We start from the raw sequence: 27,285 nt of genomic DNA, 5'->3' as shown, positions 1-27,285 counted from the left end.
CAATAAAAAACGTTTTGTGGCTCTTTAATGTGTCGTGACAGATCGCTTGTAGCGCCTCAGCACAAGCGGCTCATGAACGATCATCTCTTACTACTAGTTAATTTATAGCATCAAATAAACATGAATGAACATCAGAAGGAATGTTGTGTCAAACGCGGAAAGACGTCAGTACACACCATTTTTCAAGTTCAAGTCCACCGAGGTTAATCTTCTAACTCCTGACTGCTTTGTCGGACAAAATGGCGGATTCGGCGTTATGATTGGTTAGATCGCTTGTCAATCAAACTCCCAGCGAAGGGTCAATTCCCACAGCAGGGTGAACTATCCCTTTAAATGCTAAAAATAAAATCCAGTATGGTATAACAATAGGTCCAGCAGGGGAAATATATATAGAGAATAAAACAATAATTTCTTTTCTACAGAATAATATTTATAACCACGATGAAGTGAAAATAAAACTTGCATTTTGTGTTCACTTGTAATTTGTTCCTATTATATAAGACGTTTTATAAGAAGGTCTTTTCAGATCGTTTCATTTTTTTCACTTTTTTTTTTTTTTTTAGTGTAAATTGAGTGTATTTTTTAAATATAACAACATTTTAGCTTATCTGTGTACAATGAATGAAAATGCAAAATGAGTTAAAGTCAAATGTTAATGTAGCCTACATAATATATAATGCCTGGTTGGGGTATTAAAGGGTTAGTTCACCCAAAAATGAAATAACATCTTTAATTACTCACCCTCATGTCATACACCTCCTCTCTCAAGATCCATAAAAGGTACTAAAAACATATTTAAAACAGTTCATGCGAGTAGCCTACATTGGTTCTACCTTAATATTATAAAGTGACGAGAATACTTTTTATGCGCCAAAAAAACAACAACAAAATAACGACTTTTCAACAATATAGTGATGGGCCGATTTCAAAAAACTGCTTCAGAGTTTACAAATCGAATCAGTGACTCGGATCTCCTCGTGACTTTGGCGCTCCGAGTCACTAATTCGATTCGCAAAGCTCCGAAGTAGTGTTTTGAAATCGGCCCATCACTATATTGTTGAAAAGTCGTTATTTTTGTTTTTTTGGCGCACAAAAAAGTGTTCTTGTCGCTTTGTAATATTAAGGTAGAACCACTGAACTCACATGAACTGTTTTAAATATGTTTTAGTACCTTTATGGATCTTGAGAGAGGAAATGTCATTGCTGTGAATGCAGACCTCACTGAGCCATCGGATTTCAACAAAAATATCTTAATTTGTGTTCCGAAGATGAATGAAGGCCTTAAGGGTGTGGAACGGCATGAGGGTGAGTAATAAATTGACTTTATTTTCATTTTTGGGTGAACTAACCCTTTAAATTTACAATATTTGTTGGCCAAACAATAATTTGATATTTTTGTACGTTACCTTTCACATTATTATAGAAACCCATTTCACCACATAAGAAAAAAAAAGTCATGATTTGGTAAATAAAATAATAATAGACTTTTTATGTCTTTATACTTTAATTATGTGGTGGAAAAGGGCTTCCATGTTTGGCATTCAATACTTTTATAGTCAATAAAAATACAGAAACAAACTCCCTGATAAACATTCACAGGTGTAAAAAGTGCAACGATCCAGTCCGCTTTTAGGGCGTGTCTTGTGGGGTCTGCGCGATGACGTCACCTGCGTGATGACATCGCTGGCTATCACAGGGTTGTTTTGGAGGAAGTTAAAGCAGATCCCGAAACAGAAAAAGACCCGTCAGGTAACAGTGGGGCAATAACAGTAACAGCACCCGTATCGGTATCCCCGATTCAGGATTACTTCACTCATACACTAGCCTAAGCGATCCAGTCTTCCGCTGGCGACAGAGGCTGGAGTTATTGTTTGTTTTTCTCATAAACATCAGGCTTGTGTAAGGACACGGTAGCGATTTAGCTCACAGGCTACACCACAGCGCAAATACAGACGGATATTCGCTAGAACTCCTGCTTTATAAACCAGGTGAGTCATAAAATCAAGATATATGCTTGGACATGTTAAAACCAGACAGAGACTGGTCGTGGATTTGTCAAGAGAGAGAGAGATGGTGTAACTGACATGTAAGCTAACTGACGTTAGCAAACGAGCTCATTTGTTATGCTGTTAAAGGACACTGAGATAATTCAGTCACCTTCTGTATATGTTTTATTCTGTGTATGCGCTTCCTTTCTGCTTAAAATCAGTCATTTAGTTACACTCTATGGGGTTGATCTCTATTCAGGCCCTTGAATGATCAGGTGTTTCTAGTTACCCTGACAGGCCTGACAGTCGCGCAGGATTGTGTCGTTTTACATTTTATTTATTTTAAAACGCCTATTTTAAAAAATGAATGAATATACATAAGAAGAGATTTTTATTTAATCTCACTAACATAATAACAATCGATTATACATGGTATTTGCAGCTCGCTTGATTTCATATGAAACGCTGTCTTGCTTTCATATGAAATCATCTGATTGCTCAACCAACACATTCACTTTCTGCTTGTATGTTTGTTTACAGCACACTGAAACAGCTGTGGAGTATTGCGAAACGAGCCATTTTAAATAAAGAACAATTTACTATAAGGCTAAAGCCTCCATTACACTATAGCCCGAGTGCCTTTTATTGTTCAGGAAGTATTGTAAACTTATAAGAGACGCGTATGTATGATGAGTATGCATTTGAATATTTGTTGCGATGTGCTGTTGAAATTGATGGCATTCTGCTATTCTTATGCATGCTAAAGGAAAGTGCTCTACCATGTGATCCGACTTTACCGAGTGTCATGGGTTCCAGATTAAATATGGAGTCGTAAAACTGTTTGCACTCATGAGCTGTCTTTTAAAATCTAGCGAGCTGGCTTCGAGACAGCGTCTATTTGGAATTGCATACTACATCTGAACTACATAGTGTGCACAGTAGGCATATATTTTCATTAAATATAGCGTAATACACCAGTGGCTTATTATTTTTGGAAAAATGTGCAATATACAACTCTCCCTACATCTGAATATGTGCAATTCCTTACAATATAGTATGTATTTAATGTGTAGTATGACAAAGTTAGGAAATAGGTGAACCATTCTTGGTTGATGCTGTGTATCTGCTATTATAAAGTATGGAACCAGTGGACACTTTGCTGTCCCATGAGGGCATAAAAGTCTGGTGGCACTTTAAAAATGGGGTCACAGCAAAATTTCTGCGAAAAAAGGTCCATTGTCTATAGTCAGTAGTGTTTTAATGTATGAAGCACAGCTCACACAGAAGTCACTTTTAAAACCAAGCAGCTTTTAGTTGTTCAATACAAGAAATTCGCATTACCTGCTCTTTTGCCCTCACGTGAAATTTCCAATCACTTCAATTCCTATTGAAATGAATGGATTTCATCCTCAAAAACTCTGCACTCTAAAATGAAAATGCTCAAGCATGAACGTTGTTCCACAGTTCTTTTTTTTTTATTTTATTTTTTATTTTTTTTGCAGTTTTTGTAAATATGTCATAGTAACATGAGGGTCAAAGGACAATGCCGACATGTCAGATGTACCATAATGCGTCCGAGAATGTATGTCTAATACAGGGTAAAGGTGCGGCCACATTTACCAAATTTTAAGGGACAAAATCAAATTATTTTAATTTGCGCAACCAGAAATTTTGACCAAAGGCATTTCTCCACGCAGATTTCACAATGGGTTGGCCAACAGAAATTTGCTTGATTGTAAAGTGACTTCTGTGTAAGCTGTTCTTCATACATCGATGCACTATTGACAACAGACAATGGACTTTTTTTTGCCCATGAAATTAACCATGCTTTTTGGTTTGTGATGGATTTCTGTTTTGATTATTTACTGTCAAAATTTTACACAAAATTGGATTAAAAGACAAAATATCCATTTTATGGTGCTCTCACACTAGCACTTTTGGTTTGATTGGATGATGTGTGAACGCTGTTTTCCAAACTCGGGTGCGCATCTGCGAACCGTACCCAAGTCCGCATAGGGGTACGGTTCATGTGATCTCCGGTACGATTTGGTGCTGATAAGAATGCAATCGTATTAAATTACGGAAGTGAACTGCTATTGATGACGTATGATTCAGTAAAACTGTGTTTGTATGTGTTCTCACTCTTTTTTCTGACAAGCGTGACTGATGCGCTGTAGGACTGGGACAATAAATCGTTGAGTTGCGAATCGAGAAATGATTTTGGATTGATTCTGAGATTTTCCGCGATTCTCTCTTGAATCGATTCTAAACTTAGTTTTTAACAGCAGATGGCACTGCGTGCTTAAAGGGTTAGTTCACCCAAAAATGAAAATTCTGTCATTTATTACTCACCCTCATGCCGTTCCACACCTGTAAAACCTTTGTTAATCTTCAGAACACAAATTAAGATATTTTAGTTGAAATCCGCCTCCATGGGGGAGCAATGACAGATCCATAAAGGTACTAAAAACATATTTAAATCGGTTCATGCGAGTGCAGTGGTTCAATATTAATATTATAAAGCGACGAGAATATTTTTGGTGCACCAAAAAAAACAAAATAATGACTTATTTAGTGATGGCTGATTTCAAAACACTGCTTCATGAAGATTCGGAGCACAAATGAATCAGTGTATTGAATCATGATTCAGATCGCGTGTCAAACTGCTAAACTGCTGAAATCACGTGACTTTGGCGCTCCGAACAGTAGATTCGATACACTGATTCATTTGTGCTCCGAATCTTCCTGAAGCAGTGTTTTGAAATCCATCACTAAATAAGTCGTTATTTTGTTTTTTTGGCACTCCAAAAATATTCCCGTCGCTTTATAATATTAATATTGAACCACTGTACTCACATGAACTGATTTAAATATGTTTTTAGCACCTTTATGGATCTTGAGAGAGGAAATGTCATTGCTCCCTATGGAGGCCTCACGGAGCCATCAGATTTCAACTAAAATATCTTAATTTGTGTTCCGAAGATTAATGAAGGTCTTACGGGTGTGGAACGGCATGAGGGTGAGTAATAAATGACAGAATTTTCATTTTTGGGTGAACTAACATTTTAAGAAACAGCCGTTCTCTGCTCTCTTCCAATTCCTTACACACACCACTTGAACCTTCTATAAATAATCATTCATAAAGTTCGAAAAGTTGAAGTCAAGTGTGTTTTCAGTGGGCTGTTTACATTAATCTCACGTCATAAAAGCATTCTGAAGTGCAAGTACATAGCCGAATGCACGAGCGCTCTTCTTCATCAGCATTTGAGCATGCGGTTAAAAACTAAACTAGAGCGCCATCTGCTGTTAAACTAAGCTCAGAATCGATTCAAGAGAGAATCGCGATGCATTCGGAAAATCTCGGAATCGATCCGCGAAACGACTCATTCTCCTAGCCCTAATGCGCTGCAAGCATAGAGAAAGTATATCTCGTTTCTGCTGGATTCATGTGTTCTTTAGAACATTTATATGCAGGAGATAGAAGCAAGTGTCATTATGTGCTGATGCTTTGAATACAAAACCAAAGGTTCAAAAATATAAAAGTGAGGTGAGCAACACTTACATTTCGCCGCCTTCTGCTGCGTTGTCATTACCAAACAACAGGGGTAAACGGCTGCTGCTTTGATGATAAAAGTGTACTGCAGTTCGGACTCATATAGTATATTGTGAATGCAATATACACGCACAATCGCCCCTAGTTCGGACAAGGCAGTTGAACCAAGTGTGAAAGCACCCTTAAAGGGATGGTTCACCCAAAAATGAAAATTTTGTCATCATTTACGCACCCTCAAGTTGTTCCAAACCAGTATAAATTTCTTCGTTCTTCTGAACACAAAAGAAGATACCAATTTCAGATGATATTTCCATTGACTACCATAGTACGAAAAAAAAAAAAAATACTATGGTAGTCAATGGGGGGTGAGATCTGCTTGGTTACAAACATTCTTCCAAATATCTTCCTTTGTGTTCAGAAGAACAAAGAAATTTATAGAGGTTTGGAACAACTTGAGGGTGAGTAAATCATGACCGTCATGATAAAGTCTTGTCAACTATGTATTATTTGAAACATTTCTTGTTGCATAATGCAATCTATCATGTACGTTTTTTTTAAATAGTAGGCAGAACAACTTTCTGTGAGCTAGAATTCATTTTGGGAATCAAAGGCGTGTCCCTTGTTAAAAAAGGCTGCACATGCCTTTGATGCTCCAAATTGCAATCTAGGTATGTAGGCAGCTTGTTAGGTTTTGACAGAGCTGTACTGTAATGAAAATGGAACATGAAGCTTCTATATGTGCTGTTGAAGGAGGATGTGTCATATGAGTTGGCCAGGGTACACGTGAAATTACTTCAACTCTGCTCCAATCCAGGCTTATCTGCTAGCATCTGAAATTGAGATGAGCTTTTTGAAACCTATTTTGGTATTTTCTTCTTGTATTGATTGATGCAACATGGGACAATCAGAGGAAAGATGTCAGCAATTTTACAATATCCTGGTTATTTTCAGGGGTTTTCCTATCTTTTCATGTATGTATTGGTGATTGCTTCTCTCCTGTAATACCTGTTGAAACAATGTGATATACTATAGTGGATTTTAAGAGACCCTAAGTGTTCCAGGTTGGTGACTTTAAGTTATGATGTTTGTATAGAGGAGCTCTTCAGTCCACTTGTGGATCCTACTGATTCTAGTTCAGTACCACATTCATTCATTGTTTAAAGCTCTGCTGGCTTTGGTATTTTTTAGTAACTCTAATTTAAAACAAACCATTTTAAAAACCAATCAAGCATTTGTTTTGTTCCTGAGGGTCATTTCATGGAGCCTGAAGATATTGTCAATGAACATAAGCTAAGCTTTCATGTAGAATTGGGAGCTCTTTGGGGGCATAATAAATTATATAGTGGCTTTTGATATTCATGCTAATTTTGGTGTAGAAAGAAGCGTTTTGCAAGGTTTGAGTTGGATATGAAACGGTTATTTATTTTTTTCCCCTGTTGTCTGGATTTTAAGTGGAAAAATTACACCTCAGATTGATTAAAGCTAACAAAATCTGCTGTATTTACAAATATTTAATACATGACATTCTTTGAAGAACCATATAAATACTATGACAAATGAATCATTCATTTCCAACACAATCTTATGGCAAGTATTTTATGTTTTGACACATTGGTGGCTAATTTGTACAATGTCATTCATACATTTTTGTATGATCTACTTACGCCCCAGTGGTGGGTATGTTTAGGGGTGGACCTTCATGCTTGTATTTTTCTATCATATGTTTTTGTACAATTTACTTTCTACAGATTCATATGAAAGCACGACCTCGTAACATGGTTACATTTTCCAGTCAGATAAAGTTGATCCTTCTCTACCATGGAATATAAATCAATGTATATGATATGGGAAGCCTTGATTCACCAAGATATGCTGAAAAGTTGTTTTTCAAAGTCTATATTAGACCTTTGTGACCAACCCTACATTTGGATGCTGTTTTTCACTACTAAATGAAGGACTAATTACATAATCCATTCCACATTTGATTTTATCTGCCTAATTTTATCCCAGTTGTTTGGAGTATGCTGTTATGTAATATGAAAATGTGCAGATAATAGGTACTAATGGGTCTCTAAGTTTCAAATGGCCTGATTTAAAACCACTTGAACCCATCGCACCATGTTAGGGGGTTTACAAAGCGTTTAATGTTAAAGCTTATTTTTAAACTGCACACTGCATCCCTTCAGTATAGCGGTAGGATGGGCGGGTTTTCATTGTCTGGACATAATATATTATTGTTTACTTGTAAGCTGATTTTCCAGAGATATTTTTCCATTTGCATCCGGGTTCTGTCGCCAGTTTGAAATTTTGTTGCTTTTGCATATGGAGACTGATTTAGATCAGAAAAGTCAAATGAACTTTTTTTCCTTTAGAAGTTTAGTATGATCATACTATAGCAGTATTGTAATAGTGGTATATTTGTATAAAATGTATATCTTTGTTACTTTTGTGACCAGGTAAAGACACATTGATTGAATAAGAGGTGGTCTTAATATGCTCACCCTCTGTTTTTGATAAGATTCTTCACATTTTTGAGATAATTGCTGAAAAGAAACATCCAACTTGATCAAACTATGCCATGATTTAAATTATGATATCATATTATGTCAATAATATACCCAACCCTTGTATAATATTAGTCTTTTAGCAGTGACAGTCTAGCATTCTTGCCATTTTAATGTCATCTGATGTTACCATTACGTATACACATATATATTGGTATAATATGGTTTGATATTGGAGATTGTTTTTTATTTTTATTTATTTATTTATTTTATATCAGCCAATATTGAAATGTTACTCTGGACCACAAAACCAGTCATAAGTCGCACAGGTATATTTGTAGCAACAGCCAACAATACATTGTATGGATCAAAATGATCCTTTTTTCTTTTATGCCAAAAATCATTAGGATATTAAGTAAAGATCATGTTCCATGAAGATATTTTGTAGATTTCCTACTGTAAATATATCAAATATAATTTTGTGAGTGGATATGCATTGCTAAGGACTTCATTTGAACAACTTTAAAGGCGATTTTCTCAAAATCTTGATTTTTTTTTTTTTTTTCGTTCTCAGATTCCATATTTTCAAATAGTTGTATCTTGGCCAAATATTGTCCTATCCAAAAAAACATACATAAATGGTAAGTTTCTTTATTTAGCTTTCAGATGATGTATAAATCTCAATTTCATTAAACTGACCCATATACCTGGTTTTGTGGTCACATATTTAATTGTGCATCCCTTTTTTTATTACCTTTGGCATAATCTAACACTCCCTTGAATCATTCTTTTAAAACTCAAATAATTTAATTATTGAAATTACCTGTAAAGTGTAATCTTTAGCAAATCTGAAAATGAAATATCAATTTTTCATACTGTACATTATAGTGTTGTAATGCCTAAATTCACTAGTAGTATGTAAAATAATTGATTTTAGTCTCTTTAGTATTTTATTTTTAATTTATTTAGACAAATTAGTATTGAATTTTGATATTATCCATTTATTGGTTATCACCCATAACACAGAAATAATTAATGACTAATAAAGGTGTGATCTTATAGTTTCCATAATTTATGATCGCCCCATGCTCTGCCCAATGTTGTGTTTTGGCACATTTAATACCATGTGGCATAGGACTCCCTGTTAATGCCAGCTAGGTTTTTGGTGGTAGTTGTTGCTGTTGCAGGACGCACTGTTTCCGAGTAACGCTGTCATTTTGATTTACTTCTTGAAGTGTTTAGCATTGATCCATGCCCTGTGTTCTCGTGGTCTGGATAAACAGCAGTACCTCAGCAGATGGACCTTTATTGATTGAAAGATGGAAAAGCATTTAGTGAATGACATGTTCTAGCCCACCTCTTAAAAAGGGAAGTCTGTGTGTTCAATAGTAGGCAGTCAAGGGTACAAGTCATCTCTGAGAGTAAGTTTCTCGTGACTTTGGTAGTTAGAGTACACATGACCAATTTGAGAGTGCAAGCAGAATCATGGGTTTTGTCATTGAAACAAAAAAGGCTTTTATCGCCCCTTATAGTGTGTAAGTTCAATCAAATGGGTGATTGTGGTTCTAGCATGTAGTAGTTGTAGCTTGCTACATACTACTGTACAACACTTCTGCTGTCTCCACATCCTTGAAAATTGGCCTATTTGAGTGCAAACAGTTTTTGCTTTCACTTCCCTTTTTATTCATATGAGCCGTGCTGTTGAAATTTTTGCTTCATGCTTTGTGCTTTCTCTTCCCCAGCTGTGACACTATGACATCAAGGAAGAAAGTTCTTCTGAAGGTGATCATCCTTGGAGACTCCGGGTGAGTTTCCACATTCAACAAAGTCAGAGCTTCTGCCAATTTCATTAAAGGTGCCATAGAACGCTTTCTCACAAGATGTAATATAAGTCTAAGGTGTCCCCTGAATGTGTCTGTGAAGTTTCAGCTCAAAATACCCCATAGATTTTTTTTTTAATTCATTTTTTTTAACTGCCTATTTTGGGGCATCATTAAATATGCGCCGATTCAGCGTGCTTCCCCTTTAAATCCTCGCGCTCCCCGCCCCCGAGCTCACGACTCTATAATACGTTGCATAAACAAAGTTCACACAGCTAATATAACCCTCAAAATGGATCTTTACAAAGTGTTCGTCATGCAGCATAACCGATTATGTAACTATAGTATTTATTTGGATGTTTACATTTGATTCTGAATGAGTTTGAGGCTATGCTCCGTGGCTAACGGGCTAAAACTAACATTACACACTGTTGGAGAGATTTATAAAGAATGAAGTTGTGTTTATGAATTATACAGACTGCAAGTGTTTAAAAATGAAAATAGCGACGGCTCTCGTGTCCGTGAATACAGTAAGAAATGATGGTAACTTTAACCACATTTAACAGTACATTAGCAACATGCTAACGAAACATTTAGAAAGACGATTTACAAATATCACTAAAAATATCATGTAATCATGGATCATGTCAGTTATTATTGTTCCATCTGCCATTTTTCGCTGTTGTCCTTGCTTGCTTACCTAGTCTGATGATTCAGCTGTGCACAGATCCAGACGTTAATACTGGCTGCCCTTGTCTAATGCCTTGAACATGAGCTGCCATATGCAAATATTGGGGGCGTACATATTAATGATCCCGAATGTTACGTAACAATGTTATGTTGAGATTCGCCTGTTCTTCGGAGGTCTTTTAAACAAATGAGATTTATATAAGGAGGAGGAAACAATGGAGTTTGAGACTTACTGTATGTCATTTCCATGTACTGAACTCTTGTTATTCAACTATGCCAAGGTAAATTCAATTTTTGATTCTATGGCACCTTTAAGTTTTAAAGGATGAAATTATAGAGCATTCTGTTAAATAAATAATAGTAGTATGAATAGATTAACGTTGACATAACACCAAAATAGGCATTTATATTTTTATAGAATATAAAATATAAATATCTGTGCACATCATTATTTGTTTTTGTTTTTTTAAATGAATGTGCTGTCATAATCTTTCATCAAAATAACTTCTTTTGTAGCAACACCTCTTCTCTGATAATGTTTACTAGCATGAGGGCGGGACAACCTGTCACTCACATGACATCACAGCAATAGCAAACCACATTCATCCAACCAATTCCGATTGACAAAATCAAGTCCTGCCCTACTGTTTTTTTTTTTTTTTGTTCAAGAAGCCATTTCACTCAGATTAGGCTCACTGTGATAGTCGGTGTTGACAGTGTTAACAGTGTTTAGCCACAACTCTGGTTACGTCACTTACCCACCGTGAATGTGTTTTGGAGGACATTTATACCTGGTCTTTTCACAATTCTCATTGACCCCACATTTTCTTACTGTATGCTCAAATCTCTTTGCCTGGCAAGTCCAGAATGATATGTCTTCTGCAAGATATATCAGTCTGGTCAGTCCGCCCTCCGTCTCACCTCGAGTACCGTAACTCCAAACCGTACCGCGCAATCAGATTCGTTTATTTCAGCGACGCAAACAGTGTCACCCTAGTGCGGTGAAAGTCCCTTCAATATCAACAAAGATTGCGTGCAGGAGACCCGAGAGTTTGTTCCGTTCAGCCGTGAATTCAGTTTTAAATGACCAAAAACAAATTAATTATTTACTTTTCGCTGTTGACTCTCGTCGCTTTGCTAACGTCATATCCGTCCTTCTCTGATTGGTTTACTCCACTTCCTGTTTGCTCGGATTTGCTCCGCCCTAGAAATCGAATTGATTCAATGGCCGACCAGACTCATCCGCTGGTACAGTGGTGAGGCTGGATTGTCCAGGCAACAAATCTCTAGGGACACAAGTGATTTTTTTTTTTTTTTTTTTTATTATTATTATTTTAAAATATAACTAGTTTGTTGTAAGATTAATAAAACTGCACCAATAAGCTTTAAAGCAGAAGTGTGACCAATTGCCATTGAATGCAAAATGAACCGTGTCCCAGAGTCATGCCACATGAGCATTTAGATGTTCAGCTGAAAATCCTGGATAAAAAAAGTGCAAAGAATGCTATAAATACACATACCCTGTGACACCCTACCAGTACACTGTTTGACAATATAAACATATGTTCGTGACACATATAAATGTTGTGTCATGTCAGCCTCTTAAAAACAAAATGTCTAAAAATTCAATCTTTTATTTCCTTGTAGTGTCTTATGAGCTTTCCAGATGGGAAAGCTTGTGGGTGGGATATAAATTCTCAAGGAAATAGTTTCAGTTTCATGAAGGGGATGTAAATTTTGTTATGGCCTCGATTTTTCATGTAGTGTTTCTTTGTGCAGAACTTTGAGTCATACAAAATCACAGATGATGTTAGTTCTACTTTCTCTTTGCCAATTGCTGGCTTGAATGTTCTTTTTTTGTCTCAACAGGGTTGGGAAGACATCTCTGATGAACCAGTATGTGAATAAGAAGTTCAGTAATCAGTATAAAGCTACTATAGGAGCAGATTTCCTGACAAAAGAAGTGATGGTTGATGACCGACTTGTCACAATGCAGGTGATGGGTTATTTTTACTGAAAGCACATGATGCTTTGAAATAAAAATGAAAGCATCTAAAGCATTCTTCTTTTCCCCATTCCAGAGAGTGTCATCTCATTACTTCAGCTAGCTTTACATTTTTGTTTCATAATTTTATCTCTTATAAACTGAGAGCAGGCTTTAGAGAAAATACGTAAACAGCTAAAAATGAGATTTCTGTCATTTACTCACCCTCACATCATTTTTAAACCTGTTTGACTTTCTTTTTTCCATGGAGCATAAAATAAATAACAGATTTCACAAGACATGTTTCCATCCACCTAATTTTATTTGAATTTTGGGATATTGCATAAAAAGCACTAAAATGCGCTCGATTGAGGTGGATAATTTTGTTTATCCAACAAGAAGACGTGCATAAACTATGATGGAAACGCGTTTACCGGATAAATCCCCCAAGTGAATCATGAATGCCAAGTACGGTTACACATACTTGGAATTTTTCCTCTGCAATTAACCCATCCAGTTAGTGCACACACATTAGGAGTAGTGAGTTGTGAACACACACACACTGAAAACCATGGACGCACACACACGGAGCAGTGGGCAGCCTTTTTTTGCTGTGGCGGCCAGAGAGCGATTGGGGGTCAAGTGCCTTGCTCAAGGATATCTCAGTCATTTCCTGTCGTTATTGAGCCTCAAACCTCAAATGCTCACTTTTTTTTTTTTTTTTTTTTTGTGCCAATTTTCCAGGAAGTGATGGTTTTGTTATCTTGAACACACGGGATGGAAACGGTGCACTTTTTGCAACTGTTTTATGCAATTTTTCAGTTTGCGCATAAGTTAAATTCGCAACTTTGGATAGAAATGTAGCTATTGTGAGACGCAATAAGAGCTTGATAGAAAATTCATATTTGAATGAACTTGTGTGAATATTCTGTATCTTTGCTTTCATTCAGATATGGGATACAGCAGGTCAAGAGCGGTTCCAGTCTCTGGGTGTGGCTTTCTACCGCGGTGCTGACTGCTGTGTGCTGGTGTTTGATGTCACTGCCCCCAACACCTTCAAGACACTGGACAGCTGGAGGGACGAGTTTCTGATCCAGGCCAGCCCACGCGACCCAGAGAACTTCCCCTTTGTGGTACTGGGCAACAAAATTGATCTGGAGAATAGGCAGGTCGGTGCTGTGGAGCAGGGATACTTTTACTTTTTCTTTCTTTTTTTTTTTTTTTTCTCTTCACACCACGTGAGTTTAGATAAGCATTTATAAAACTTAAGAATTAAAAAGAATTTAAAATTTTTTAGTTTTCTATAATAATGTAAATAATAAAAGATAATGACAACTACTTAAGTTTTTCTTTTAACATGTTTCTTGAGGCTTTTTGTCTTCATTATTATATCAGGACAGTTGTATTTTTGAAAATGAATTCAATTAAAAACATGCTCAGATGTGTATTCATGTCATTGTGTCTATGTTTTGCATTTGTGAGGTATTTTAGAATAAATTGATTGGTCTGTACAAATAAATAATCATGTAATTGACTCTTGTACATATAGAAGTGAGTACGGAGTATATTTCAAGATCACGTCACATTCTAAGAGGCCAAGGGAGCTAATTTAGGACAAGCTGCACCCTCTCCATATACATGTAAAGTGTCTTGGAGAAGTTTGAAGTCCCAGAACTTCCAGTGAATGATACAGCAAATAAATAACTAGTTCAGTCATGAAATTCTAGAGGGCGCAGGCTGATAGGTCCTTTACATGCAGTCTGCAAGTAATTGCATCATGGCACAAGCTGATTGGCCTCTGCTGATCCTGCAGCCAATGAGATTGCATGCTCAACATTTAAATAGTCTGGTTCAATGTTTGCTGTAAGCTAGTCCTGCAGTGCTCTATCAGAGTTCCTCTGAAAACCCTCCACCTCCCCCAGCTCCACCTGCCTAGATCTGCTACGGGATTTATGTGTCTATTTATGCAGAAACAGCAGCGTTCCAGATCCAGTCCGTCAAGACCAAATACATTAAAGGTCCTGTTCTTCGTGATCCCATGTTTCAAACTTTAGTTAGTGTGTAATGTTGTTGTTAGAGTATAAATAAAATCTGTAAAATTTTAAAGCTCAAAGTTCAATGCCAAGCGAGATATTTTATTTAACAGAAGTCGCCTACATCGAACGGCCAGTTTGGACTACATCCCTCTACTTCCTTCTTTAATGACGTCACTAAAACAGTTTTTTGACTAACCTCCGCCCACAGGAATACACAAGAGTTGCGTTTGTAGAGTGTGTTTGTCGCCATGTCGTCGAAACGCTGTTATTTTCATCCCGCAGTCCAATCACCGGGTCTGATTCCGGCTAAAATTGATAGGGTAAAATTAAAGACATGTTTACAGTAACACTGAGCGCGTGCATCTCCACGTTATGGTAAGAGGCGTGACCTTTATGGGCAAGATGTGCTAAACTGCTGTCGAATCACAACACAGGAACCGCTGGCACAATCAGAACTCGTTACGTATTTCTGAAGGAGGGACTTCATAGAACAAGGAAGTCATCAGCCCGTTTTTATGACAGTGGAAACAGCGGTATACAGATAAGTAAATTATGTGAAAAATACTCTGTTTTTTTACACGCGAAACATGAACACATGTTATATTGCACACTATAAACACAATCAAAGCTTCAAAAAAACACGAAAAACGGGACCTTTAAAGTTGCCATATTGGATAACATGTTAAAACTATTCAGAGAGTTGTCATGATTTAACTTATGATTGTCTTTACTGTCCCTTCTGATCAATCCTTACTGATCCCAAACTTTTGAATTGTAGTGTATATTAAAGGACCTGAGAGATATTGCCTAGTATCATGTTGGAGACTTTAGCATGGACAAACTCCACTCATTTTCTAATTTTGATTATAATCATGTATTGACCGTTACCTACAACCTTATTCAGTCTCGGTAGCTCTGTGAAGTTCGCATTTTGATATTTTCCTTCTTTGTTTCACACATTCACCCTCAGGTAACAACCAAGCGGGCACAAGCTTGGTGTCAGAGTAAGAACAACATCCCATACTTTGAGACCAGTGCGAAGGAGGCCATCAATGTAGAGCAGGCTTTCCAGACCATCGCACGCAATGCACTCAAACAGGTACATGTGTTCTGTGTGTGTGTGTACCTGCAGAAAAAAAGAATGGGAATATGGTTTGTGTAACATTAGCAACACATTATTAGCTGTTTGATAACATAGTCAAGCAAAAGGCTAATCATATTAATTACCGTTGTGTGTCCGACTATGTAAAAAGCTATACCATTGTGCAGTGTTTACCTCAGTAAAGTTGACCAAGTGGATCTCTGAGCTGGTGTGAGTGGAGGTGCGGCTAATTTGCATATAGTTACATTCAAGCTATTTTAAGGAATTAAGTTTTTCTCACAGGAAATAACGTTTAAATATGTCATTATGACATTGAAATGGTGTTACTCACCAGTTGCTCACTTTTTGTGAACTTTGACAATGCATGGTTGAGAATGTGATATGGCTTAGTGCAATCCTACTTTTTTTTTGTCTTTAGCTGATCACATGCCTGAGTGTGTGTTGATAATTAACACAAACTTATTGTCTGCTGGTCTGGATGCAAATATAGTTATCGTTCTTTGTGTGAACAAGACTTAAGGGGATAGTTCACCCAAAAAAATGAAAATTCAGTCATTTACTCATCCTGAAGTTGTTCCAAACCTGTATAAATTTCTTTGTTCTGCTGAACACAAAGGAGGATATCTGGAAGAATGTTAGTAAGAAAACAGATCTCGCCCCCATTTACTACCATAGTAGGGAAAATAAATACAATGGTAGTCAATGAGGGTAAATCTTTTTGGTTACAAACATTCGTCCAAATATTGTCCTTTGTGCTCAGCAGAACATAGAAATTCATACAGGTTTGGAACAACTTAAAGGAACACTCCACTTCTTTTGAAAATAGACTAATTTTCCAATTCCCCTGGAGTTCAGTTGAGTTTTACCATTTTCAAATCCATTCAGCCGATCTTCGGGTCAAAAAAATTGGTAGCGCCAGAACCGGAGATCGGCTGAATGGATTTGAAAATGGTAAAACTCAACTGTTTAACTCTAGGGGAATTGGAAAATGAGCCTATTTTCAAAAAAAGTGGAGTGTTCCTTTAAGGGTGAGTAAATGATGACAGAATTTTAATTTTTGGGTGAACTATTCCTTTAAGCATTCACCTCAAATCTAGTATACTTTGTAATTAACTGTACCCCTTTTTTATTTTGTAGGAAACCGAAGTGGAGTTGTACAACGAGTTTCCTGAGCCAATTAAACTGGACCGGAACGATAGAGCCAAGCCATCAGCAGAGACTTGTAGCTGCTGAGGACCTCCAGGGGGCGCAATGTTTCACTCTCAGCCTCTCTGGCTTTGTCTCTGCCTCACTCCCTCTCTCTTGCGTTCTTTCTTTCACCCCTCCCTCCCTCCCTCCCTCCCTCCCTCCCTCCCTCTTTATCTCCTTTCCTCCCTTTACTCGATATAATCACTGGCCTTTGTAGACGAGCAGACTTCCTCTCATTCAGTATCCTACAAAGTTCGCATTCACAGCCTTAGACACAACACACACACCCACATATGCTCCAGAGGCTCAATTTCCGTACACGAATCCCGACGCTGCGCACCAGTTCTGCAGAATCCTCGCCCACGTAAAAAGTCTTCACAACACTTGAATGGCTCTTGAGACATTTTATATGATCCCATCCCGCAGTGCAATTGAAATACGTGTGATGTGAACGCTGAAAGATGGGGGGGGTGTATTAGAGCATTAAAGCCGTATGTTGGTACCAGAACTACCCGTCATATTCTTCATCGTTCTGCTTGAAATAAAATGGCAGCCTGGCATAAAGCATGCAACATTTGCCTCTCGAAGTCGTGAACCCGAAAACGCTCCTCAGTTTTTGAGGTCCCGAAGCACTGGAGGTCTAACACTGCCCCCACTGTTACAACTGAGAACTGCAATCCAGCATACGCCCAAACGCTGTCCTCGAAATGGAAAACGAAAACATGAATTCCCAACCAAGTGATGGGAAATTTAGATATTACATCTAAATTATCTACAATTCATATTATGACAATTAGTATTTTTTTTAATCATCAATCCTCATGTCAGCATGACCGAATCACCGCGAGTCTGCCATGAACAAGTAGTGGCGTAGGCCATCTCTTGTCGTTTTTGTTTTTGTTTTTTTCATTAATTTCTTGCCTGGACTCTACCAGTAGCTCAGGATGGTAGAGAATTTAAGTGCTCAGTATCACTTGGATATTTTCCTGTCTGTTCATTATTATTGTAATTATTATGATCTTTGTTGCATTATATACAAATAAACACAACTAGACACCATTGGGGGAAAACTGAATTGTTAATGACATTTAATGAAGCAAAATGCACAGCATACATTGTTCAAGATAAATGTATTTCAAAGTAATAATGGAAATAAAATTAAGTTGTTGAGTAAATGGGTTGTGCACTGAGTGTTTTGGAGAAGTGATATCAACTGGAACTATTTGAAATGAACAAATGAAATGTGTCCACAAATCAACTATTAAATGTGAAATGTTTATTTCTGTCATATAAAGTCATGAAAAAGGAACACATCTACACAATGAATACTTATCATTTTAAGGCATTTTAAATCTTTAAACTAGTCAGTTTGTTCATTTTGAAACATGGGATGTCTACAGTATGTAAGGAAGTACACTGTAGTTCTGTTTTCAAGTCCTTGGTTTCTTGTTGGAGCTAGTTCCCAGCAGCCATTGCTGGAGAGTCCCAGCTGGCTTGGTCTGCTTCACTGCTTCAAGCTTTTCTTCAGGTCCTTTAGCTGATGTATCTTCATCTGTATTCTTCCTCTTAGTGGGCGAGGCAGTTTTCAGCCAGCTCATCATCATTTTACTGCTGGCTGTAGGTTGAACGGTCTGGACAGTGCGGAAAGTCAGTTTTGAATCAATAGGAATATCTAAGATATGATACATACATGCATCTCTACATGTACTACTCTATATGTAGCAGATTGCATTCCCATGTCAAAGATTTTGATTGCTCTCCTTAGGGCATTCTGTTTTTCCTCAAATACTGTCATCATTAACAGTTATTGAGCAGTATCACAAGGGTGTTTTTTGAACTTTTGGCACTTTTATGTCCCATTGGTTGATTTTTGTTTCATCTAATAGATTTCACCTTCATAATGTTTTTACTATGCCTTCATTTATTTTTGCCACGTTTTAAATGTTTGTAATGTGTAAATTTTGTTTTACCCTTCTCTGAGACCCAGACAATAAACCAATGACAACTGTGGAGGGCCAGATCCAGCAGAGTTTGCTCCAACCCTAATCAAACACACCTGAACCAGCTTACTTTAGGATTAGTAGAAAGTTATAGGCAAGTGAGTTTTTATCAGGGATGGAGATAAACTCTGCAGGACACTGGCCCTCCAGGACCGGAGTTGTCCATCCCTGCAATAAACCTTAAACTATTAAAATCCATCATAAAAATATGAACTACTGCACATTACTGTTCAAAGGTTTGGGTCAGTAAGATTTTTTTAAGAAATTAATACTTTTATTTAGCAAGAACACATTACATTTGTAGTATAGTGACAGTAAAGACATTCATAATGTTGCAAAACATTTTTATTTTAAATAAATGATGTTCATTTGAACTTTCTATTCATCAAAGTATAAAGACGACTGGAGTAATAGCTGCTGAAAATTCAGCTTTGCCATCACAGAAATAAATTACATTTAAAATATATTCAAATAGAAAACAATTATTTTAAATTGTAATAATGTTTCACAACATTACTACTTTTATTGTATTTCAAATAAATGCAGCCTTGGTGAGCAGAAAAGCCTTTTTTTTTTTTTTTTACTTTTTTTTCTTTCAAACTTTTGAAAAGTAGAGTATGTATATGAAAAATGTTAATCTAAACAAAGTTGAATAGATAAAACATTTCAATACTTAATATTTTTCAAAACATACAACTCATTTGTAAAATTTAGCAACAAAAAAAAAACACTAAGACAAAAGATTTTGATTTCATTCCAAAAAATGTAAAAAAAAAATATATATATATAATTTCCATCACAGAATTCTAGTAACCATAATTTGAGATGTGGTGAGAATTCTTAAGACTTTAAGAAAAAAAAAAATATTACTAAACTGAAATTCTTCAATGATGTATTATGTATTAAATAAACTAGTATGAAAAGTGTTTTTGTTTTGTTTTTTAATAAAATGTTTCACCTTCTTAATCGTGGGGTCTACAGGCTGCAGACACTCTGGGGAGTTGTTGCGGGAATTGTTGACCAGTGACGAGACAGGGTGAAAGGTCAGAGAGGACTTCGGCTGAAGTAATTTCATGGCTTCCAGTGACTTCACTTCTCCAAAGTCCAACCATCGTCTTACCTCATCCTCTCCGTCCAGCACAGCTGGCATCCTGTTGCAAAACACATTAACTCGAGGTTAATTTAGACTCTAGAAAATAAAGTGTATGGCACTGTCTTGATGTGACGTGAAAAGAGTCATATTTATTTGCTCAACCTGTCATGGATGCTTTGAAGATTTGCAGCGGCGTCTACAGTAATAACAGTGTAAGTGTACAACGCCTCTCCACCACAAGGAGGAGTCCAGGAGTCAAAGAGACCTGCTATTGTCAGCAGTCGCCACCCGGCCCAGTCACTGTCATCTTGATCGCTCTGTAGACAAGTGGGGGAATAAACAGATGAGTAAGACTGGCATAAGTGAACAAATGCAGTTCGTATGACTGTTAAACTTGGGCTAACCTCGCCCTGGTCCAAACTTTGGTCACATTTCGGCTGCTGTGTACTTTGTTGACTGGGCACTTGTCCTCCTTGGCTTTGTGGGAAATATATGAAGAAAGGCTGTTTTTCTTTCTCCAGTCGCCTCCATTCGTAGAAGCCGTCAGCTAGAATGACACAGCGCTGGCCTTTCAGAAGAGGATCCTGTACAATAAGTTTCCAGCAACAAATCATTTGTCTGTCCACAGCATATTAGTAGATATTTGATGTTTAATAAATAATAGGGTGCAACAGTGCTCTCTCACTTTTTCAGCAACCTTGGTTCTGGAAGTATTTTCTCATTTTTCTTATGCCCACTAAGACCACATTTATTTGATAAAAAATACAGTAAAACAGTAATATTGTGAAATATTATTACAATTTAAAGCAACTGTTTTCGTTTGTAATATATCATAAAATGTCATTTAATCTTGTGATACAATCTTTTTGTAACATTATAAAAGTCTTTACTGTCACTTTTGATCAATTTAATGCATACACGTTCAATAAAAATAATTTCTTTAAAAAAAAGAAGAAATATCTTAATATCTTTTGCTGTGATTTGCTTGAGACAGTTCCTGATTGAGGGAGATTTCTCTGCAGAATCATGGGCTTCCAGAACCTGTCAGTTTCACTCTATATTAATTTTCTCCATAAGGAAATTTATTTTTAACAATAACTTATAAACCTTTAAAGACAGACCTACTGTGAGGTTGTTAATCGATTATATTTCCTTTTGTTGAAGCCATCAGCCCATGTAATTTTTTAAAACAATAGTTGAACAGCGGAATTCATGATGAAAAACTACATTTACCCATGATGCTGTACAAAAAAATTTACACCAATCAGAGAGTTGAAAAACCAAAGCGTGCCAAAAGAGCTCTTTAGCTCTGCCTTCTCCCATGAAGCACCACAAATGACGTAATCCAGATGTTCTCACTATGGTCTCAAAATACTTAAAGGTGCCCTAGAATGTTTTTTCACAAGATGTAATATAAGTCTAAGGTGTCCCCTGAATGTGTCTGTGAAGTTTCAGCTCAAAATACCCCATAGATTTGTTTAATTAATTTTTTAAACTGCCTATTTTGAGGCATCATTAACTATGCACCGATATATAGGTTGCGGCCCCTTTAAATCTCGCGCTCCTTGAGATAAAGAATGAAGTTGTGTTTATGAATTATACAGACTGCAAGTGTTTAAAATTGAAAACAGCGACGGCTCTTGTCTCCGTGAATACAGTAAGAAACGATGGTAACTTTAACCACATTTAACAGTACATTAGCAACATGCTAACAAAACATTTAGAAAGACAATTTACAAATATCACTAAAAATATCATGTTATCATGGATCATGTCAGTTATTATTGCTCCATCTGCCATTTTTCGCTATCTAGTCTGATGATTCGGCTGTGCACAGATCCAGATGTTAATACTGGCTTGTGTAATGCCTTGAACATGAGCTGGCATATGCAAATATTGGGGGCGTACATATTAATGATCCCGACTGTTACGTAACAGTCGGTGTTATGTTGAGATTCGCCTGTTTTCCGGAGGTCTTTTAAACAAATGAGATTTACATAAGAAGGAGGATGCAATGGAGTTTGAAACTCACTGTATGTCTTTTCCATGTACTGAACTCTTGTTATTCAACTATGCCGAGGAAAATTCAATTTTTGATTCTAGGGCACCTTTAAAAATTTGTAAATGTGTGCATATTTTGCAATGAATAATTAATTAACTTAAAATATACAGTTTTTATATCATATAAAAATATATTTTAAGTTAAAGGTACAATATGTAATAATTTTGTCCGCTAGAGGTCGCTAGATGCCTATTCAAAACAAAGGCATAGCTTGATGACGGCAAGTTTTAGAGCGAAATCTTGGGACATGTGGTCTTCACCTCAACAGACGGTGCAAAAGAATAGGGATTGGAGTCGGGAAGAAATCATGTTCATGGATGCGATTATTAACGTTACTGTAGTATGAAGCAGAGCAGGACCGAGTGTTGTGGGAGCTGAACGAGGCCACTGGAGCGATTGCTCAACACATGCCGTGAGCGGCGGAACTTTTATTATGACACAGTCACTGGCGCCGCTTCCGCTTTTCCGGCCATGAGTATGAGGTAACACAGCTCTGTTTAACATATTAGATACATTTGAGTGTGTTGAATATGTTATAAAGTTACTCTGTGCGTTCGCTCGGTGGCTGCTGTGAGACACTTGTTTGAGACACACTGCAGTAAGATAGATCGATTTTAGAATATCATATTAAATATTGGATTTGGCTTGTGTTGATAAATGGCATGCAATTAATTTTAAAACGTATTGTATGATGGAGAAAATTATGTATTACTGTTACTAAAAATAAAGCTGCATCTGATTATGCTATGTTAGCTACTTGACAAAATAGTGTTTTTCTCTGAGGCATGGTAAAGCATGGTACTCGCAAAAAATCAAGAAAATTGATTTAAACAAGACTAAACGTGTTGAGCTATATAACAACAATTAGTTTTCTGTCTATAAATATATCAAAACAGTTGTTCCCTTGTCTATTAAAACGTGTAATATTTTAAAGCGTCTTTGGTGTTTCCATGGTTTCTACAAAATAAAACCGGAAACCGAGGGTTAACGCAGGTATGACGCAATTGACAGGCGACTCCTCACACGTCCCGGAGCCTTGGTTAAAATTGCAATTTTCTCACTATTTACAAATAGTTGCAAACATTTGGGATGTTGTAAGTACTCAAGTGAACAAAATATATAACACTGGCCTAGTGGTTTTTGGATATTTTACTGCAAAAATATTATATATTGCACCTTTAATTAATTATTGCAAAATATGCAACATATTTACAAATATTTAAGTATATAATCCACATATTTAAATTATTTCTCCATCTTTATAAATTGATCATGCAGTTCACAATGCTTCATGGTTTATTAGTTCTTTCCCTCACTAAAGCTGTTAAGTACAGCCTTATACATTTATTTTTTGTCCGATTTTCAATTACTTTTTTGCTTCAAATCAAAATTTGTAATGTTTTGATTCACCTCATAACATTACAATAGCTGGTTGTCTTGGTTCATGGCTTATTAAGCTTTAACAAAGATTTTTCTAAAATCCCTAAGGGTAAAATGAATGGAAAAAATGCTTCCGGAACCAGCACAGCTGAAAAAGTGAGCGGGCGGAGCACTGTTTCACTCGGCCAGTGACATTTTACTGTGGACAGGGGCTCACTGCTAATGTAGAATAAATGAGGATGTCTTATGTACCTTGTAAGATTTCTTTTCTAGCAGGCTCTCACTGCGACAGTTAGAGGTGTTGTACTGCATCTTATTGGGGTCATTCTCTTTGAACCATGCTGGGACGAGACCCCAGCGCATCGCTGCCAACACACACTCATCTACAGGGGCATCCTATGGAAAGTGGTTTATTTAAGAGCTGTTCTTCAGTGACAAAATGTGTGTGTATATGTTTTGACATGCCTTGTTGAAGTGTCTGTTGGACAGCAGCACAGGACTGAAGGACTGAGGACTCTTGTTGTATGAGGGACGGTATTTGTCGGTGTCTCCATCCTTCCACCGGGGTCTGTGTCGTTGTCCTGTTCGGTCTCGATACCGCGACGCACGACTGAGTTCATGCGGCGCAAGAGTGCAAGCCGTTCTCCCACACATCCTGGCACATGCCAAACCTGTGTGACATCACCACATATTACACGGTACATTTACTTAATGCCTTTAACAAAATAACTGGGGTGTGATTTGGCATTTCTTTGTTAAAAAGAATACACACTAAATGCAACTCATATAAAAAATGTTTTATATTTTTCAATATATTTAAAAATTCTTTATCCACAAATGTAAATGGGCAACACAGAAAACCTACTTTTACTCTTTTTAAAGTACCTGATACAATACTGTTTTTCAATACACAACATATGCTATTAGCTTACCAAAATGCTAATATAGCCTATTTGTATAGGTTCTTTCTTTTTTTCCTTTTTGTTCTCTTTTATTATTATTTCTTGTGTTTATTTCAGTATTTCATTTGATTTGTTTGGTTTGGTTCGGTTCGTTTCAAAGAACTGTTAGTAAAGTAGTGTTAGTAAACTGTTCCTTTTACATCATTAAAGGGATAGTTCACCCAAAAATAAAAATTCTGTCATCATTTACTAACCCTCAAGGTTGTTCCAAACCTGTATGAATTTCTTTGTTCTGCTGAACACAAAGGAAGATATTTTGAAGAAAGTCTGTAACCAGGCTGCTTTGTACGGAAGAAGGATTAGGGCCAAGCAATAATAAAAAAATAAAACCATCTCGAGATTAAAGTTGTTAAATTTCGAGAAAAAACTCGTTAAATTTCGAGAAAAAAGTTGAGATAAAATGTTGAGAATAAAGTCACTAAATTACGAGAAAAAAGTTGTTAAATTACGAGAACAAATTTGTTAAATTATGAGAAAAATGTCGTTAAATTTCGAGAAAAAAGTTCGAGATAAAATGTTGAGAATAAAGTCATTAAATTATGAGAAAAAATCTTTAAATTACGAATTTGTTCTTTTTTCTCATAATTTAATGACTTTAATCTCATAATTTAATGAGTTTATTCTCAACATTTTACCTCGACTTTTTTCTCGAAATTTAACAATATTTTTCTCATAATTTAACAAATTTGTTCTCGTAATTTAAAGACTTTATTCTCAACATTTTATCTCGACTTTTTTCTTGAAATTTAACGAGTTTTTTCTCGTAATTTAATGAGTTTATTCTCAACATTTTATTTTGACTTTTTTCTTCGAAATTTAACGAGTTTTTTCTCGTAATTTAATGAATTTATTCTCAACATTTTACCTCGACTTTTTTCTCGAAATTTAAAGGGATAGTTCACCCAAAAATGAAAATTTGATGTTTATCTGCTTACCCCCAGTACATCCAAGATGTAGGTGAATTTGTTTCTTCAGTCGAACGCAAATTATGATTTTTAACTGCAACCGCTGCCGTCTGTCAGTCAAATAATAGCAGTGGATAGGAACTTCAACTATAACAGTAAATAAAACTTGCTTAGACAAGTCCAAATTAAACCCTGCGGCTCGTGACGACACATTAATGTCCTAAGACACGAAACGATCGGTTTGTGTGAGAAACCGAACAGTATTTATATAATTTTTTACCTCTAATACACCACTATGTCCAACTTCGTTCAGCTTCCTGTTAGTGAGGTCAAAAAACGCGTTCTGATGACGGAAGTGATGTCTCGCGCTCATATGAACTTCATATGAGCGCGAGACATCACTTCCGTTGTCAGAAGCGCGATCAGACCTCACTCACCGGAAGCTGAACGGAGTTGGACATAGTGGTGTATTAGAGGTAAAAAATTATATAAATACTGTTCGGTTTCTCACACAAACCGATCGTTTCGTGTCTTAGGACATTAATGTGTCGTCACGAGCCGCAGGGTTTAATTTGGACTTGTCTAAGCAAGTTTTATTTACTGTTATAGTTGAAGTTCCTATCCACTGCTATTATTTGACTGACAGACGGCAGCGGTTGCAGTTAAAAATCATAATTTGCGTTCGACTGAAGAAAAAAAGTCACCTACATCTTGGATGCCCTGGGGGTAAGCAGATAAACATCAAATTTTCATTTTTGGGTGAACTATCCCTTTAACGATATTTTTCTCATAATTTAACAAATTTGTTCTCGTAATTTAATGACTTTATTCTCAACATTTTATCTCGACTTTTTTCTCGAAATTTAAAGATTTTTTTCTCGTAATATAATGAGTTTATTCTCAACATTTTATCTCGACTTTTTTCTTGAAATTTAACAAGTTTTTTCTCGTAATTTAATGAGTTTATTCTCAACATTTTATCTCGACTTTTTTCTTGAAATTTAACGAGTTTTTTCTCGTAATTTAATGAGTTTATTCTCAACATTTTATTTCGACTTTTTTCTCGAAATTTAACGAGTTTTTTCTCGAAATTTAACAACTTTAATCTCGAGATGGTTTTATTTTTTTATTATTGCTTGGCCCTAATCCTCTTCCGTAGCTTTGGGGCATCATTGACTTCCATAGTAGGAAAAAAAAAATACTATGGAAGTCAATGGTGCCCCAGAACTGTTCAGTTTCTCACATTCTTCAAAATATCTTCCTTTGTGTTCAACAGAATAAAGAAATTCATACAGGTTTGGAACAACCTGAGGGTTAGTAAAATGATGACAGAATTTTTATTTTTGGGTGAACTATCCCTTTAAGTTACGTAAACCGTCATCGCGCGGTTTCTGACGTCCCACAGGGAATCGTCTCTTGTCTTCTTGGCTATGAAGTTCCTTACTTCTCTTCCTTACTTCTCCGGGCAATGATTTAATGATTTGTTGACTCGACAACCTCTCGGACATATTTCACTCCAATTCATTCAACCATTTCATTGAGAAGATCCGACTCACGAGAACGATTCGCTCGTGAAGCAGTAACGTTAGCTGTCAGGCCGTTTAAACTGCAGTTACATCACCATTACCTCACTTTACTCTAAAAAAATACGTCCTTTAACTGCTTAAAAGGATGAACGCCGTTTAATTTTACCTCAAGACTTCACCTGAAAGCTTATTTTTTACAAATGTTTCGGCTAGACTGCTAGTTGCATGCAACGGTTTCTGCACACCTAGACTTTACCGCCTTCATAAACTGGCAAACACGATACAGATGCATTAACAAATAATAGGGACTACTAACATAAGGTTAGAAGGTAAAATACATTCTCACCCGTCAATAACAAGTCCTTATTTTGAAGTAAAGGATGTAAAAGCAGAAAGAGCAACGATGTTGATGTTCACTGAACACGAACAAGTGTATTACTGTGCGTAAACACGAAATAGCGCCCTCTGTCTGGACAACCGCTCATAACTCTT

The 27,285-nt window shown here is 36.5% G+C and overlaps 2 protein-coding genes across 3 annotated transcripts; one reads left to right on the top strand and one right to left on the bottom strand.

Moving 5' to 3' along the window:
* Nucleotides 1-1,678: 1,678 nt before the first annotated feature.
* Nucleotides 1,679-18,040, top strand: rab7a (RAB7a, member RAS oncogene family). Its single transcript, XM_048173649.1, has 6 exons — nt 1,679-1,988; nt 9,788-9,850; nt 12,425-12,551; nt 13,490-13,708; nt 15,546-15,674; nt 16,815-18,040. Exons 2-6 carry the CDS (start codon nt 9,798-9,800, stop codon nt 16,908-16,910), a joined length of 624 nt encoding a protein of 207 aa, XP_048029606.1. The 5' UTR covers nt 1,679-1,988; nt 9,788-9,797; the 3' UTR covers nt 16,911-18,040.
* On the bottom strand, nt 17,753-27,285 carry hmces (5-hydroxymethylcytosine binding, ES cell specific). Of its 2 annotated transcripts, XM_048173648.1 has the most exons (7): nt 27,140-27,284; nt 23,866-24,071; nt 23,653-23,796; nt 20,363-20,542; nt 20,121-20,275; nt 19,824-20,016; nt 17,753-18,496 (listed from the first exon to the last, which is right to left on the bottom strand). In XM_048173648.1, the coding sequence occupies exons 2-7, from the start codon at nt 24,052-24,054 to the stop codon at nt 18,296-18,298; spliced, it is 1,062 nt and encodes a 353-aa protein (XP_048029605.1). In that variant the 5' UTR covers nt 24,055-24,071; nt 27,140-27,284; the 3' UTR covers nt 17,753-18,295. The 2 variants fall into 2 exon arrangements, with proteins under 2 accessions (XP_048029605.1, XP_048029604.1); XM_048173647.1 differs by having other exon boundaries at nt 20,121-20,542; nt 27,140-27,285.

The sequence above is a fragment of the Megalobrama amblycephala genome, linkage group LG21 (assembly GCF_018812025.1).
Source record: "Megalobrama amblycephala isolate DHTTF-2021 linkage group LG21, ASM1881202v1, whole genome shotgun sequence".
Classification (NCBI taxonomy): Eukaryota; Metazoa; Chordata; class Actinopteri; order Cypriniformes; family Xenocyprididae; genus Megalobrama; species Megalobrama amblycephala.
This window is presented reverse-complemented; position numbering and strand designations above follow the sequence as displayed.

Excerpts from the sequence above, each read along its gene's own strand:
- rab7a (XM_048173649.1), top strand. The coding sequence starts at position 9,798 with ATGACATCAAGGAAGAAAGTTCTTCTGAAGGTGATCATCCTTGGAGAC. Across the intron at positions 9,851-12,424 it reads ATCATCCTTGGAGACTCCGG|GGTTGGGAAGACATCTCTGA; the intron begins GTGAGTTTCCAC and ends TTGTCTCAACAG. Across the intron at positions 15,675-16,814 it reads CACGCAATGCACTCAAACAG|GAAACCGAAGTGGAGTTGTA; the intron begins GTACATGTGTTC and ends TTTATTTTGTAG.
- hmces (XM_048173647.1), bottom strand. The coding sequence starts at position 24,054 with ATGTGTGGGAGAACGGCTTGCACTCTTGCGCCGCATGAACTCAGTCGT. Across the intron at positions 23,797-23,865 it reads CCAACAGACACTTCAACAAG|GATGCCCCTGTAGATGAGTG; the intron begins GCATGTCAAAAC and ends CACTTTCCATAG. Across the intron at positions 18,497-19,823 it reads TAGACCCCACGATTAAGAAG|ACCGTTCAACCTACAGCCAG; the intron begins GTGAAACATTTT and ends CGCACTGTCCAG.